Genomic DNA, 17,606 nt, shown 5'->3' on the forward strand with positions numbered 1-17,606 from the left:
TGTCCTCCCCACAGCCTACCCTTCCACCTGACTTGATATCATCTGCTAACTTTGACACACTGTTTCCTAGTCTAACTTATTAAATGCCTGAATCTCCAGTACCGATCCTTGCAGCATTCTGTTATTCATCACCCGCTGACTTGAAAATGCCCTGTTTATGCCCACTCTCTGTTTTCTATCTGTTACCAAATCTTTTATCCATGTTAATATATTATCCCCAACTCTATGTGCCCTTATCTTGCATTTTGTGTAGCACCTTACTGAATGCTTTTTGGAAATCCAGGTTTATTACATCTGCTAGTTCCCCTATATCTATCCTACTGTTACCTCCATAAAAAGCACTAATACATTTGTCAAAGAGGCGTTTCCTTTAATAAAATCATATTGACTTGTTCTAATCATACTGTGCTTTGCTAAGGACATTGTTTTGACTTCCTTAGAATCATAGAATTGTCCAGTGCAGAAGAGGCCCTTCGGTTCATCGGATCTGCACTGACACATTAGAAACAGCTGAACTCCCACCTAATCCCATCTGCCAGCACTTGGCCCATAGCCTTGAATGTTATGATGTGCCAAGTGATCATCCAGGTATTTTTTAAAGGATGTGAGGCAACCCGCCTCCACCACACTCCCAGGCAGTGCATTTCAGACCATCACCACCCTCTGGGTAAAAAACCTTTTCCTCACATCCCTCCTTTAACCCCCTGCCCCTCACCTTGACCTTATCTCCCCTTGTGCCTGACCCTTCAACTTAGGCGAACAGCTGCTCCTTATCCACTCTGTCCATGTCCCTCATAATCTTGTACACCTCCATCAGGACATCCCTCGGTCTTCTCTGCTCCAATGAAAACAACCCAAGCCTACCCAACCACTCTTCATATCTTAACTGTTCCATCCCAGGCAGCATCCTGGTGAATTTCCTCTGCACCCCCTCCAGTGCAATCACATCCTTCGTATAATGTGGCACCCAGAACTGCACACAGTGCTCCAGCTGTGACCTCACCAAAGTTCTATACAACTCCAACATGACTTCCCTGCTTTTGTAATCTATACCTTGATTGATAAAGGCAAGTGTCCCATATCCTTTTTCACCACCCTACTAACATGCCCTTCTGCCTTCAGATATCTGTGGACAAACACGCTAAGGTCCTTTTGTCCCACAGTACTTCCTAGTGTCCTATCATTCATTGAGTACTTTCTTGTCAATTACTCCTTCCAAAGTGCATCACCTCACACTTTTCAGGATTAAATTCCATCTGTCACTTACCTGCCCACTTGGCCATTCTGTCTCTATCTTCTTGTAGCCCAAGACACTCAGCCTCACTCACTGTTCACCACCTGGCCAATCTTCGTGTCATCTGCATACTTACTAATCCTGCCCCCCACATAATCATCTATATCACTTATACAATAATATTTATATAAATGACGAATAAAAAGGGGTCCAACACTGATCCCTGTGGTATGTCACTGGACACTGGCTTCAGTCACTGAGCAGCCTTCTGTCATCACCCTATGACTCCTATAACTGAGCCAATTTTGAATCCACTTTATCAATTAATCTGTATCCCATGTGTATTTACCTTCTTTACAAGTTTCCTATGTGGGACCTTGTCAAAGGCTTTGCCGAAATCCACATAAACTACATCGATTGGTCTACCTTCGTCTGCACACTTGGCTACCTCCTCAAAAAATTCAAATTTGTTAGGCATGACCTCCCTCTGAAGAAGCCATGCTGACTATCCCTGATCAAACTTTCTCCTTCAGAAGTTTCTCCAATAGTTTCCCTACCACTAACGTGAGACTCACTGGTCTGTAGTTCCCTCGTTTATCTCTCCATCTCTTCTAGCTGTTCTCCTGACACCACAGCTAGGGGCTTGGATGGGGCAGAATTTGTAAGGAGTGTCCAGGAGGGTTTCTTGGAACAGTGTATAAATATTTGTCCTTGGGCAAAGGTGTTAAATTGGGGGGAAGTCTAACTACAACAACATTAGGCAGGATCTGGAGAGTGTAGATTGGGGGAGGCTGTTTGAGGGTAAATCAACATCTGACATGTGGGAGTCTTTCAAATGTCAGTTGATTGGAATTCAGGATCGGCATGTACCTGTGGAGACGAAGGATAAGTGTGGCAAGTATCGAGAATCGTGGATAACAAGGGATATTATGAGCCTTGTCAAAAATGAAAAGGAAGCATTTGTAGGGTACAAAAGGCTCAGGACAGGTGAAGCCCTTGAAGAATATAAAGAGCGTAGGAAGGAATCTAAGGAAGGAATTAGGATAGCAAAAAGGGGTCATAGAAAGTCCTTGGCAAACAGGATGAAGGAACATCTTAAAGCATTTTATACGTATGCAAAGAGCAAGAGGGTAGCCACGGAAAGGGTTGGTCCACTCAAGGATAGTAAAGGCAATCTATGCATGGAACCAGAGGAAATGGGCGAGATACTAAATGAATACTTTGCCTCAGTGTTCACCAAAGAGAGGGATTTGATGGATGAGGAGCCTGGGGAAGGGTGTATAGATATTCTGGGTCATGAAGATATCAAAAAGGTGTTGGACATCTTAAAAAGCATTAAAATAGATAAGTCCCCAGGGCCTGATGGGATCTACCCAGAATACTGAGGGAGGCAAGGACGGAAATTGCTGGAGCCGTGACAGAAATCTTTGTATCCTCATTGGCTACAGGTGAAGTTCCAGAGGACTGGAGGATAGCCAATGTTGTTCCGTTATTTAAGAAGGGCAGCAGGGATAATCCAGGAAATTATAGGCCGGTGAGCCTTACGTCAGCGGTAGGGAAATTTATTGGAAAAGATTCTTAGAGACAGGATTTACTCACATTTGGAAACAAATGGACTTACTAGTGATAGACAGCATGGTTTTGTGAAGGGGAAGTCGTGTCTCACTAACTTGATCGAGTTTTTCGAGGAAGTGACGACGATGTTAGATGAGGGAAAGTTGATACCGGAGATGAGGGGTTTGGATTATGAGGAGAGGCTGAGGAGATTGGGTTTGTACTCGTTGGAGTTTAGAAGGATGAGGGGGGATCTTATGGAGACTTATAAGATAATGCGGGGGCTGGATAGGGTGGAGGCAGAGAGATTCTTTCCACTTAGTAAGGAAGTTAAAACTAGAGGACACAGCCTCAAAATAAAGGGGGGTCGGTTTAAGACAGAGTTGAGGAGGAACTTCTTCTCCCAGAGGGTGGTGAATCTCTGGAATTCTCTGCCCACTGAGGTGGTGGAGGCTACCTCGCTGAATATGTTTAAAGCGCGGATGGATGGATTCCTGATCGGTAAGGGAATTAAGGGTTATGGGGATCAGGCGGGTAAGTGGTACTGATCCACGTCAGATCAGCCATGATCTTATTGAATGGCGGGGCAGGCTCGAGGGGCTAGATGGCCTACTCCTGCTCCTATTTCTTATGTTCTTATGAAAGGCAGTGGATGTTGTATACATGGACTTCAGTAAAGCCTTTGACAAGGTACCTCGTGATAGACTGGTATGAAAGGTGAAGTCACAAGGGATCAGAGGAGAGCTGGCAAGATGGATACAGAACTGGCTTGGCCATAGAAGATAGGGTAGCAGTAGAGGAGTGCTTTTCTGAATGGGAGGCTGTGACTTGCGGTGTTCCACAGGGATCAGTTCTGTTGTTTGTATTGTATATAAATGATTTGGAGGAAAATGTAGCTGGTCTGATTAGCAAGTTGGCAGACGCCACAAAAATTGGTGGAGTTGCGGATAGTGAAGAGGATTGTCAGAGGATACAGCAAGATATAGACCGGTTGGAGACTTGGGCAGAGAAATGGCAGGTAAAGTTTAATCCAGAGAAGGGTGAGTTAATGCATTTTGGAAGGTCTAATGCATACAGGAATTATACAGTAAATGGTAGAACCCTTAGGAGTATTAACAGGCAGACAGATCTGGGCGTACATGTCCACCGATCACTGAAAATGGTAATGCAGGAAATCAAGGTAGTCAAAAAGGCATACGGTTGAGGGGTAACCTGATAGAGGTGTATAAGATTATGAGTGGCATGGATAGAGTAGATAATCCGATGCTCTTTCCTAGGGCAAAAAAAGTCAAGTACTAGAGGACATAGGTTTAAGATGCGTGGGGGAAAAATTTAGAGGAGATGTGCGAGGCAAGTGTTTTACACAGGTGATGGTGAATTTCTGGAACATGCTGCCCGGGGAGGTGGTGGGAGCAAGTACAACAGCGGCATTTAAGGGGCAACTAAATGAATAAATGAATAGGATGGGAATGGAAGGATACGGACACCGTAAGGGCATACAGTTTTGAACTTCAACAAGATGTCCCAACTCCTGTATTCAATGTTCTGACCGATGAAACCAAGCATGCGGAATGCCTTCTTCACCACTCTGTCCACCTGTGACTCCATTTTCAAGGAGCTATGAACATATACCCCTAGATTTCTTTGTTCTGTAACTTTCCCCAACGCCCTACCATTAACTGAGTAAGTCCTGCCCTGGTTCAATTTACCAAAATGCATCACCTCGCATTTGTCTAAATTAAACTCCATCTGCCATTCGTCAGCCCACTGGCCCAATTGATCAAGATCCCGTTGCAATTGGAGATAACTTTCTTCACTGTCCACTATGCCACAAATCTTAATGTCATCTGGAAACTTACTAACCATGCCTCCTATATTCTCATCCAAATCATTAATATAAATGACAAATAACAGTGGACCCAGCACTGATCTCTGAGGCATATCGCTGGTCACAGGCCTCCAGTTTGAAAAACAACCCTCTACAACCATCCTCTGGCTTTTGTCAAGAAGCCAATTTTGTATCCATTGAGATTTAACCTTATGCAACAACCTACCATGCGGTACCTTGTCAAAGGCCTTGCTAAAGTCCATGTTGACAACATCAACTGCACTGCCGTCATCTACCTTCTTGGTTACCCCTTCAAAAAACTCAATCAAATTTGAGACACACGATTTTCTACTCACAAAGTCATGCTGACTGTCCCTAATCAGTCCTCGCGTCTCTAAATGCCTGTAGAAGATCTTGCAAGAGGTCTTGCTTTTTAGTCTACTGTCTAGCTCCTTGATGCAAGACCTCATCCCTCTTTCTATCTATGTCACTTGTACCAACACATACCATGACTTCTGCCTTATCACCCTCCCCCTTCAGGATGCCCTTCAGCCGTTCGGTAACATCCTGGACCCTAGCACCAGGGTTGGCAATCTGCCATCCTGGAGTCACGTTGACGGCCATAGTAGCGCCTATCTGTACCCCTGGCTATAGAATCCCCTATTACTATTGCCCTGTCTCTCTTCCCCCTCCCCCTGTACAGACAGGCTCTTTGTGGTGCCAGAAGCTTGGCTCTGTCTGCACTTCCTGGAGGAACCAGCGTTCTCATCAGCCTCCAAAATGGAATACCAATTTGTGACCGAGACCCCAGGGGACTCCTGAACTACCTGCCAGCATCTCTTGGATTGCCTGGTGATCACCCATTCCCTTAATAATAGATTCTAGCATTTTCCCAACAACTGATATAGGCCACGTGACCTGAATTTTACCATTTTCTCTTCCCCCTCCTTTCTTGAAAAGTGGTTTGACATCTGTTAACTTCTCTAAGGAATTTTGGAAAATCATTGCTAATGCATCCACTATCTTTAGAACCCTAGGGTGTAGGTCATCTGCTCCTAGGGACCTGTCAGATTTTAGTCCCTTAATTTTCTCCAATACTCTTTCCCTACTGTTAATTTCTTTAATCTCCTCACTCTTTTTAGTCCCCAAGATACCGAATATTCCTGGTATGAAACTTATTTCTTCAGCTGTGAAAACAAAAACAAAAGATTTGTTTAATTCTCATTCCCCATGAAAATTTCTCATGTCTCTTGTTTCTCAGGACCGATATTTACTTTAGCTACTCTTTTCCTATACTTCTAAAAACTCTTACAATTTGTTTTATATTGATGGCTTGTTTTTTTTCTCTTTTTTATCAACTGTTTAGTGTCCCTTTGGCTTCTAAAACACTCCTGATCCTCAGATTTGCCACTGCTTTGTGCAATATCCAAGCCCCTTCTTTTAATCTAATACTATCCCTATCTTCATGATTGAGCCACAGATGGGTCTTTCATTCAGTCTTGTGTGTGCAAAAAATGCAAAGAATTGTACAGAGAGTTTTTGCACAAATTAGTTTATAGACAGTCCCTTTCTCTCTTTATCTCTCTCTCACATATACACACAATTGCTGTCTCTCTTTCAAAGGCACATATTCTCAAATGCATCCTCGAGTATTTGCTCACATTCCCACAATTACAACAGCAGTAAGACTTACATGTCTTGTTTTCCTGAGCGGCCGCAGGGTATCTTGCCCTTTTTGTATAGGAAGTAGAGGACAGCACCCAAGAAGGCAAGAAGAATGATGCAGACAACGATGACGATTATCAACATCCCGCCACTACTCCTAGTGTGAGACATCCCTAGAGAAACAGGAGACTGAATGAAGCACAAGATGGTGACACTGAATACCACCCAAATATTGCAGCTCTTTAGTTAATGGAGGAAACTCTCTCCTTAGTCCATTTTCTGACTGTTTACCTTTGTACTTCCATCAATCAGTCAAGTCCACTCTGATCCCTGACTCTTTGTCGGCTGCTGCTCAGTACAGGTTTCAAACTCATTGGGCCTGATTTTACCATTTTCATTCTAAGTGCTGAATCTGGGCACAATTCGGATCCGACTTGGAAATCTGCTTTCAGGCGCCCCCATATGCTCTTCGCCTGAAAAGAAATTGCGGGTCTGAATTGCGCTGTGGGTGGGGCTTAGCGCCCCCGAAACTATGGGAGCTCTGAACTGCGCATGTGCAGTTAGAAATAAATTTGAAAAAGTGCGCCCATGTCAGATCGCTCCCGGCCGCAGAAAGCGCCCCTCCCCGCCTCCACCAAGAACGATCTGGCCTCACTCCTCCCCCCAGAGAATGATCTGACCTTGCTCCACCAACCCCCCCGAGGTACATCTGACCCCCCCCCCCCCCCCCCAGGTACATCTGACCTTCCTCAGCGTTCCCCCCCCCGGAAGGATCTGGCCTCACAGCCGCCTCCCCCACGAGAATGATCTGGCCTCACTCACTGCGCCCCCCCCCCCCCCCCCCTGCCTCCCCCACGAGAATGATCTGGCCTCACAATCCACCCCCACCCCCAACCAGATGTACCCGGAGGTATATCTGATCCACCTGCCCCCCACAACTAGATAACAATCTGCCCTCCCCACCACCCCCCCCCCCAGACAATGATCGGCGCCCCCCCCAACTAGACAACGATTGGCCCTCCTCCTCCCGCCCCCCCAACCAGATAACGATCGGCCCTCCCTCTTACCTCCACCTCCACCCCTCCCCCCACCAGAGAATGATCTGACCCGCCTCCCTCCCCTCTCCACCACCGATCTGAGTCAGAAGCGCTGAACTCACCACTTCAGCAGCTGAAGCGCCCGATTCAGACTTTTATTCAGCATGTCAAAGAAAAAGCGGTAGATGTGGTTTATATGGATTTTAGCAAGGCGTTCGATAAGGTCCCCCATGCAAGGCTTCTCGAAAAAGTGAGAGGAGATGGGATCCAAGGGGCTGCTGCCCTGTGGAAACTGGCTTGCCCAAAGGAGGCAGAGAGTGGGTATAGATGGGTCTTTTTCTAAATGGAGGTCGGTCACCAGTGGTGGTGTGCCCCAGGGACCTGTTCTGGTACCCTTGCTGTTTGTCATTTTCATAAGTGACCTGGATGAGGAAGTGGAGGGATGGGTTGGTAAGTTTGCCGACAACACGAAGGTTGGTGGGGTTGTGGATAGTCTGGAGGGATGTCAGAAGTTACAGAGGGACATAGATAGGATGCAAGACTGGGTGGAGAAGTGGCAGATGGACTTCAACCCAGATAAATGCGTAGTGGTCCATTTTGGCAGGTCAAATGGGATGAAGGAGTACAATATAAAGGGAAAGCCTCTTCGTACTGTAGAGGATCAGAAGGACCTTAGGGTCCGGGTCCATAGGACTCTAAAATCGGCCCCGCAGGTGGAGAAGGTGGTTAAGAAGGCGTATGGTGTGCTGGCCTTTATCAATCGAGGGATTGAGTTTAGAAGTCTGGGGATAATGATGCAGCTATATAAGACCCTCGTCAGACCCCACTTGGAGTACTGTGCTCAGTTCTGGTCGCCTCATTACAGGAAGGATGTGGAAAAGATTGAAAGGGTGCAGAGGCAATTTACAAGGATGTTGCCTGGATTGAGTGGCATGCCTTATCAGGATAGGCTGAGGGAGCTCCGTCTTTTCTCCTTGGAGAGACGTAGGATGAGAGGAGACCTAATAGAGGTATATAAGATGTTGAGAGGCATAGATCGGGTGGACTCTCAGAGGCTTTTTCCCAGGGTGGAAATGGCTGCTACGAGAGGACACAGGTTTAAGGTGCTGGGGTGTAGGTACAGGAGAAATGTTAGGGGGAAGTTTTTCACACAGAGGGTGGTGGGCGAGTGGAATCGGCTGCCGTCAATGGTGGTGGAGGCAAACTCAATAGGCTCTTTTAAGAGACTCCTGGATGAGTACATGGGACTTAATAGGATGGAGGGTTATAGGTAGGCCTAAAAGGTAGGGATATGTTCGGCACAACTTGTGGGGCCGAAGGGCCTGTTTTGTGCTGTAGTTTTCTATGCTTCTATGTCCATTTTGGGGGATTCCGGATCGGCGAATGCGGTGGTAAAGGGGGAAATGCTGATAAAGTTGGGCGGGCAGTTTATTCATTCAATTTAAATGCATGCAAATGCATTTAAATCGCCGTTGCGCCCGTTTCGGGCGTGAATTGGATAGCGGCCATTCCCAGCTCTCGGTAAAGTGGCCATCTGCACGGACGCAGGTGCGGATCACGTTAATGGCCTCACACCCGAACTTTACCACGTTTACGCGCCCGGAAACAGGCGCGAAGCAATGGTAAATTCGGGCCCATTGTCTCCTCTCACTGGGGAAGGAAGTGCCTTTCTCGCTGTATGCTGCACTGCTCCACCAAATTGCACCCACAAGAGGGAAATCAAATCTGAAGGCACGGGAGCCTTCTGATTGATTGGAATCCAATTGCTCAAACTGTTGTGATAGTGATGAGTGATAGGCCAGTTCGGTGCTTCCGGTGTGGGATGTGGGAGTTCCTGGAAACACCTAGCCTCCCAGAGGTTCACATTTGTGCCAGGCGCGTGGAACTGCAGCTCCTGAGGGACCGTGTCACGGAACTGGAGCTGCAGATTGCTGACCTTGGTCTAGTCAGGGAGAATGAGAGAATAATTGACATGAGTTATAGGGAACTAGTTACACTGGGGCATCGGGAGGAAGACACGTGGGTCACAGTTAGGAGGAGTAAAGGTCAGAAGGGAAACGTATCAGAGAGTACTCCAGTGGCTGTCTCTCATACTCGGAAGGGCTCGGCGACAGGTGTGAGAGGGAAGGGGAGTGAGCAATTAGAGGAGGGGTCAACTGTGGTTGTTCCATTCCAAAACAAGTATATTGTTTTGGATAGTGTGGAGGAGGATGACTCTCCAGGGGTAAGCCACAGTGACCAGGTCACTGGCACACAGTCAGGCTCTGTGGCCCGGGAAGGAAAGAGAGGGGTTAGGAGAGCAATAGTGGTGGAGGATGCGTCGGTTAGAGGCACAGACAGGTGATTCTGTGGGTGCGAACGGGACTCCAGGATGGTAGTCTGCCTACCTGGTGCTGGGGTCATGGATGTCTCCGAGCGGATAGGAGGCATATTAAAAGGGGAAGATAAAGAAACGGATGTCATTGTACACATTGGTGCAAATGACGTAGATAGGAAGAGCAGGGGGATCCTACGAGAGCAATTCAGGGAGTTGGGAAATGGGCTAAAAAGTAGGGCCTCCAGGGTGGCCATCTCTGGGCTGCTCCCAATGCCTCGTGCCAGTGAGGCTAAGAATAGGGAGTTAGTACAATTGAATGCTTGGCTAAAGGACTGGTCCAGGAGGGAGGGCTTCATTTTCCTAGATCAATGGGAAGTTTTCAGGAGAGGATGGCACCTGTACAAGAAGGACGGGTCACAACTAAGTTGGAAGGGCACGAATATCCTGGCTGGGAGTTTTGCTAGTGCAGTTCGGGGGGGTTTAAACTAGTATGGCAGGGGGGTGGGGATCAAAATATTAGGTCTACAAGTGTAGACGCTGGGGACGAGCTTGGGGCTGGGACAAGGCTGGCAAAGAAGAAGAGCACTCTGGGGGAGGATGACCTCACTGGGCCTGGAGGTCTGGAGTGCTTATACTTCAATGCAAGGAGCGTAGCAGGTAAGACAGACGAACTTAGGGCCTTAATGCTCACGAGGAATTTGGATGTGGTTGCGGTGACAGAGACTTGGTTGAAAGAGGGACAGGACTGGCAGCTGAATATTCCGGGGTACAAGTGTTTTAGGCAAGACAGAGGAGGGGCCAAAAGAGGTGGGGGAGTAGCAGTATTAGTTGGAGAGCATATTACAGCGGTGCAGAGGGAGGACCATTCAGAGGGGTCGTGTAACGAGTCACTCTGGGTGGAGCTTAGAAACAGGAAGGACGCAGTCACTATGTTGGGGGTGTACTACAGGCCCCCCAACAGCCCAAGGGAAGTGGAAGAACGGATATGTCAGGAGATACTGGATAGGTGCAGGAAAAATAGGGTTGTTGTAGTGGGAGACTTCAATTTCCCTGGTATAGACTGGAAATCGCTGAGAGCTGGGACTCTGGATGGGGAGGAATTTGTAAAATGCGTACAGGAGGGTTCTTTGGAACAATATGTAGATAGCTCGACTAGAGAGGGGGCTATACTGGACCTAGTACTGGGGAATGAGCCCGGTCAGGTCTTCAAAGTTTCGGTAGGTGAACATGTGGCAAATAGTGACCGCCGTGGGGCGGCACGGTAGCACAGTGGTTAGCACTGCTGCTTACCAGCTCCAGGGTCCCGGGTTCGATTCCCGGCTCGGGTCACTGTCTGTGTGGAGTTTGCACATTCTCCTCGTGTCTGCGTGGGTTTCCTCCGGGTGCTCCGGTTTCCTCCCACAGTCCAAAGATGTGCGGGTTAGGTTGATTGGCCATGCTAAATTGCCCCTTAGTGTCCTGAGATGTGTAGGTTAGAGGGATTAGTGGAAAATATGTAGGGATATGGGGGTAGGGCCTGGGTGGGATTATGGTCGGTGCAGACTCGATGGGCCGAATGGCCTCTTTCTGTACTGTAGGGTTTCTATGATGATCTATGACAATTCTGTTAGCTTTAGGATAGTGATGGAAAAGGATGAGTGGTGTCCCAAGGGTAAGGTGTTGGATTGGGGGAAGGCTAACTTTAGTGGGATTAGGCAGAAATTGGCAGCTCTTGATTGGGAGAGGCTGTCTGAGGGTAAATCCACATCTGGCACGTGGGAGTCTTTTAAGGAACAGTTGTTAGGGCTACAGGACAGGCATGTGCCTGTAAAAAAGGATAGGAAGGGTAGGATTCGAGAACCGTGGATAACCAGGGAAATTGAGGGACTGGTCAAAAAGAAAAGAGAGGCGTATGTTCTGTCCAGGCAGCTAAAAACGGGGGGAGCTCTGGAGGAGTACAAAGAAAGTAGGAAAGAACTCAAACGGGGAATTAGAAGGGCAAAAAGGGGTCACGAAATGTCCTTGGCAGACAGGATTAAGGAGAATCCCAAGGCATTTTATTCATACGTTAGGAACAAAAGGGTTGTCAGGGAAAAAATCGGACCTCTCAGGGACAAAAGTGGGGAATTATGCTTGGAGCCCAAAGAAGTAGGGGAGATCCTAAATGAATACTTTGCGTCGGTATTCACAAAGGAGAGGGATGTGTTGACTGGGAGTGTCTCGGAGGGGAGTGTTGAACCGTTGGAGAAAATCTCCATTACAAGGGAGGAAGTGTTAGGTTTGTTAGAGAATATAAAGACTGACAAATCCCCAGGGCCTGATGGAATCTATCCAAGGCTGCTCAGGGAGACGAGAGATGAAATCGCTGGGCCTCTGACGCAAATCTTTGTCTCGTCACTGGACGCAGGTGAGGTCCCAGAGGATTGGAGGATAGCTAATGTGGTCCCGTTATTTAAGAAGGGTAGGAAGGATAACCCGGGTAATTATAGGCCGGTGAGCTTGACGTCCGTGGTGGGGAAGTTGTTGGAGAAGATTCTTAGAGATAGGATGTATGCGCATTTAGAAAGGAATAAACTCATTAACGATAGTCAGCATGGTTTTGTGAGAGGGAGGTCATGTCTCACTAACCTGGTGGAGTTTTTTGAAGAAGTGACCAGAATGGTTGACGAGGGAAGGGCCGTGGATGTCGTCTATATGGACTTTAGTAAAGCGTTTGACAAAGTCCCTCATGGTAGGCTGGTGAAAAAGGTTGGATCTCACGGGATAAAGGGGGAGGTGGCTAGATGGGTGGAGAACTGGCTTGGTCACAGAAGGCAGAGGGTGGTAGTGGAAGGGTCTTTTTCCGGCTGGAGGCCTGTGACTAGTGGTGTTCCGCAGGGCTCTGTATTGGGACCTCTGCTGTTTGTGATTTATATAAACGATCTGGAAGAAGGTGTAACTGGGGTGATCAGTAAGTTTGCGGACGACACAAAATTGGCAGGACTTGCAGATAGTGAGGAGCATTGTCAGAAGCTACAGGAGGATATAGATAGGCTGGAAATTTGGGCAAAGAAATGGCAGATGGAGTTCAATCCTGATAAATGCGAAGTGATGCATTTTGGTAGAAATAATGTAGGGAGGAGCTATACGATAAATGGCACAACCATAAAGGGTGTAGATATGCAGAGGGACCTGGGTGTGCAAGTCCACAGATCCTTGAAGGTGACGTCACAGGTGGAGAAGGTGGTGAAGAAGGCATATGGCATGCTTGCCTTTATAGGACGGGGCATAGAGTATAAAAGTTGGGGTCTGATGTTGCAGATGTATAGAACATTGGTTCGGCCGCATTTGGAATACTGCGTCCAGTTCTGGTCGCCACACTACCAGAAGGACGTGGAGGCTTTGGAGAGAGTACAGAGGAGGTTTACCAGGATGTTGCCTGGTATGGAGGGGCTTAGTTATGAGGAGAGATTGGGTAAACTGGGGTTGTTCTCCCTGGAAAGACGGAGGATGAGGGGAGACTTAATAGAGGTGTATAAAATTATGAAAGGCATAGATAGGGTGAACGGTGGGAAGCTTTTCCCCAGGTCGGTGGTGACGTTCACGAGGGGTCATAGGTTCAAGGTGAAGGGGAGAGGTTTAACACAGATATCAGAAGGACATATTTTACACAGAGGGTGGTGGGGGTCTGGAATGCGCTGCCAGGCAAGGTGGTGGAGGCGGACACACTGGGAACGTTTAAGACTTATCTAGACAGCCATATGAACGGAGTGGGAATGGAGGGATACAAAAGAATGGTCTAGTTTGGACCAGGGAGCGGCACGGGCTTGGAGGGCCGAAGGGCCTGTTCCTGTGCTGTATTGTTCTTTGTTGTGCCACTGCGTAACAAGAGGACAGTATGGCTCAGGATGTCCCCAGCATGCTATCAACCTCAATGATCAATAAACAACTGCAAGCTTATTTGTGTAGCAATTACCTGATATATAAGATACCCTGTGGATTTGTAATGGCTTTGCTTGGATGATTTTATGATGCTATATTTCACTGGTGCCAACAGCATCTTATCCACGGTATAAGCATCGAAATAGGTTACTGTACTTGATCATATCATTTTTTGTAGAGCTCTGTGCTCAAACATGTACATAGTAACTGCAGTTCAGTTCATCTTATAATGTCATCCAGATTAGATTTTTAAAATGTTTAAGAAGCGTACAGCAAATTTCCCCACAAAGTAAAATTATGCAAAGTTCCCTTGGAGTAACCTCATTCATGAGCATCAATCCAAAAGGTGTCCGTATGAATCCAGTGACGTTGGCATTTGCCCCACCTGTTTAGTAACATCAAGCATTTGTTACCATTCAGAGATCCTAGATTCAACCCCCCCTCCAAGTTATCCTAATCACAGTGCTGGTGTAATAATTCAGAAGCTTAATGCACAACAAATGCAGAATGAGGTTATTGTCTTGAGATTTCAGAAAGTTGCAGATCCATCTCTGTTCTGCAGAACTTTTACAAATAACCTGCATCTTAGTGAATAGGTATTGCATGAAGGAAGCATTTGACTGAGTGTGGCCTCAAGGAGCCCTATCAAAAAGGGAGTAAATGGGAATTGGGGAATATTCTTGGCTGGTTGAAGTTATAAAGGAAGTGCACAAAGGACGATGGCTATTGGTGACCAATCATTTCAGTTCCAGGACATTAGTGCAGGAGTTCTTCTGGGTAATTTCAAGGACCAGGGCGGCACGGTAGCACAGTGGTTAGCACTGCTGCTTCACAGCTCCAGGGCCCTGGGTTCAATTCCCGGCTCGGGTCACTGTCTGTGTGGAGTTTGCACATTCTCCTCGTGTCTGCGTGGGTTTCCTCCGGGTGCTCCGGTTTCCTCCCACAGTCCAAAGATGTGCGGGTTAGGTTGATTGGCCAGGTTAAAAATTGCCCCTTAGAGTCCTGAGATGTGTAGGTTAAAGGGATTAGCGGGTAAATATGTGGGGGTAGGGCCTGGGTGGGATTGTGGTCGGTGCAGACTCGATGGGCCGAATGGCCTCCTTCTGCACTGTAGGGTTTCTATGATTCTATGGCCAACCATACTTTATCAATGACATTCCTTCCATCATAAGGTTCGAAGTGGGGATGTTTCCTGATGACTGCAGCACCATTCACAACTCTTCAGGTTCTGAAGCAGTCTGTGTCCATATGCAGCAAGACCTGGACAATACGCAGGCTTGGGCTGACAAGTGGCATGAATGTTACTTGCCACTTAAGTGCCAGACAATGACAGTGTCCAACAAGAGAGAATCTAACCATCACCTCTTGATATTCAATGGCATTACCATTGCCTAATCCCCCACCATCAACATCCTTGGGGATACCATTAACTACAAACTGAACTGGACTACCATATAAATATTGCAGTCTTCAGAGACCAGGAATCGTGCAGCGAGTAACTCACATCCTGACTCCTCATAGCTGCAGTGGTTCAAGAAGGCAGTTCACTACCACCTTCTCAAGGGGCAATGATGACAATAAATGCTGACTTAGCCAGTGACACCCACATCCCACAATGAATTTTAAAAAAAGTTGTAGCCCTGATCTGAAGTAACTAATTCTTACCAGCAGTAGGAGATCTTGTAGAAACTGCCACTGTCTCTGTAAATGAGGGGAGAGAAATATCAAGAGAATACACAGTGTGCACAAAAAAGAGCACAAAGAGAAATTGTTGTGGGGAACACTTTTTGACCTTTGACATATAATATTAGCATTAAGAATTAACACAGCATACACAGTATGAGTTAGGTCAGGCTTGTCCAACCTATGGCCTGTGGGTCGCAAACTGACACACCATGCCTCCTGATTCAGCCCACATGTTCAAAATATCAAGTCAAGTGAAAGACTCAGTGATGCGCGATTAAATCACTCGGGAGGCTGGATCGTACCCGAGAAATAAAGGCTTTTATTAGTAACAAGAATGGAGCATACTGCTTAACAATACAATCCCAGACTAAAGGGTCACCAGGCAGTGCAGTGACCTTTATACTCCTACAGGTCGGCGGAGCCAACCGGAGTGTACCACAGAACAATACCAACAGGTAGAACACCCCAACCCTAACCCCAACAGTGACAACAGTAACATATGTACAAGTACCCATAGTGGTAACCATCTATGGTTCACCACATTCACCCCTCCTTTAAAACAAAGGCCGGTGGGCAAAAAAACAGCACGAACTGTCCATATATTCACAAGTTCAGTCGTATCGGAGGGCCGCACCGTCTCTGCAACCTCCTCAACACTAGCGGTAGCGCCGGTTCTGGTGACCGTGATGACCCTCTCTCCAAGGCGGTGTCCAGTGACTCCTCCAGTTCCTCATGGACGGGTGGACCACGAGGTGGGGACAATCTCCTGGACTCAGGCAAGCTGTACACGGGAGTAAGAGGTGGTCCCGATACTGCCCGCGCCGTGTCAGGAGGGGAGATAAAGGGCAAGGGGTCCCTAACCAGGTGTGCGGGAGCGACGGGGGTTTCCAGGTCCCCTGCAGGCGCCAGATCTCGAATAGAGACCGTGTCCTCTCGCCCGTCAGGATATGCCACATAGGCATATTGAGGGTTGGCGTGGAGGAGATGGACCTGTTCAACCAAAGGGTCGGACTTGCGGGTCCTAACATGCCGCCTCAGGAGGACAGGTCCTGAGTACGTCAACCAAGATGGCAGTGAGGTCCCAGAGGAAGACTTCCTAGGGAAGGTAAACATCCGCTCATGTGGGGTAGCGTTGGTTGCCGTACACAGGAGGGACCGGATTGAATGGAGCGCATCAGAAAGTACCTCTTGCCAACGGGAGACTGGAAGACCCTTAGACCTCAACGCCAGTAAGACAGCCTTCCAGACTGTAGCATTTTCTCTTTCGACCTGCCCGTTACCCCTGGGGTTGTAACTCGTAGTTCTACTTGAGGCAATCCCTTTTGAGAGCAGGTATTGCCTCAAGTCGTCACTCATGAACGACGAACCCCTATCACTGTGGATATAACTGGGGTAACCAAACAGGGTGAAAAGATCCCGTAATGCTTTGATAACCGTGGCAGCGGTCATGTCTGAACAGGGAATGGCAAAACGGAATTGGGAGTACTCGTCAATCACGTTGAGGAAGTACACATTCCGATCTGTCGAAGGAAGGGGGCCCTTGAAATCCACACTCAGTCTTTCAAAAGGGCGAGTGGCTTTAATGAGGTGTGCCCTGTCAGGTCGGTAGAAGTGCGGCTTGCATTCAGCACATACCTGGCAGCTTCAAGTTATCGACCTGACATCCTCTACCGAGTAGGGTAGATTCCAGGCCTTTACAAAATGGAAGAGCCGAGTGATCCCCAGATGGCAGAGATCATTGTGGAGGGCCTGTAGCCGGTCCTCCTGCACACTGGCACATGTTCCACGTGACAGGGCATCTGAGGGCTCATTGAGCTTCCCCGGACGGTACATGATATCATAGTTGTAGGTGGAGAGTTCGATTCTCCACCTCAAGATTTTATCATTTTTGATCTTACCCCTTAACGTGTTGTTGAACATGAACGCCACGGACCACTGGTCCGTGAGCAGGGTGAATCGTTTTCCAGCCAAGTAATGGCGCCAATGCCGGACGGCCTCCACAATGGCCTGAGCCTCTTTTTCCACAGCGGAGTGCTGAATTTCAGGGCCTTGGAGGGTGCAAGAGAAAAAGGCGATGGGCCTGCCCGCCTGGTTAAGTGTGGTGGCCAGGGCGAAATCAGATGCATCACTCTCCACCTGGAAGGGGATGGACTCATCGACAGCATGCATCGTGGCTTTCGTGATGTCAGCTTTTATCCCTTCAAAGGCTAAGCGAGCCTCTGCTACCAGGGGAAAAGAGGTAGACTTTATGAGCGGACGGGCTTTGTCCGCATAATTGGGAACCCACTGTGCGTAATACGAAAAGAAGCCTAAGCATCTTCTCAGTGCTTTGATGCTAGTGGGTAGGGGAAGTTCAAGGAGGGGACGCATACGGTCTGGATCAGG

At 47.8% G+C, this 17,606-nt stretch overlaps 1 protein-coding gene across 4 annotated transcripts in view; it reads right to left on the minus strand.

Annotated features, from left to right (window-relative positions):
- The window catches only part of LOC144479980 (basal cell adhesion molecule-like), a 227,500-nt gene that overhangs the window by 10,175 nt on the left and 199,719 nt on the right, over positions 1-17,606 (minus strand). For 2 of the 4 annotated variants that reach the window (XM_078199122.1, XM_078199121.1), the window contains one exon: positions 6,310-6,454. In XM_078199122.1, the coding sequence (XP_078055248.1) occupies positions 6,310-6,454 (145 nt within the window). Of the gene's footprint in view, positions 1-6,309; positions 6,455-6,641; positions 6,755-15,200; positions 15,237-17,606 lie in introns of those variants that run through there. The other 2 variants (XM_078199120.1, XM_078199123.1) reach the window with 2 other exon arrangements.

The sequence above is a fragment of the Mustelus asterias genome, chromosome 27 (genome assembly GCF_964213995.1).
Source record: "Mustelus asterias chromosome 27, sMusAst1.hap1.1, whole genome shotgun sequence".
NCBI lineage: Eukaryota > Metazoa > Chordata > Chondrichthyes > Carcharhiniformes > Triakidae > Mustelus > Mustelus asterias.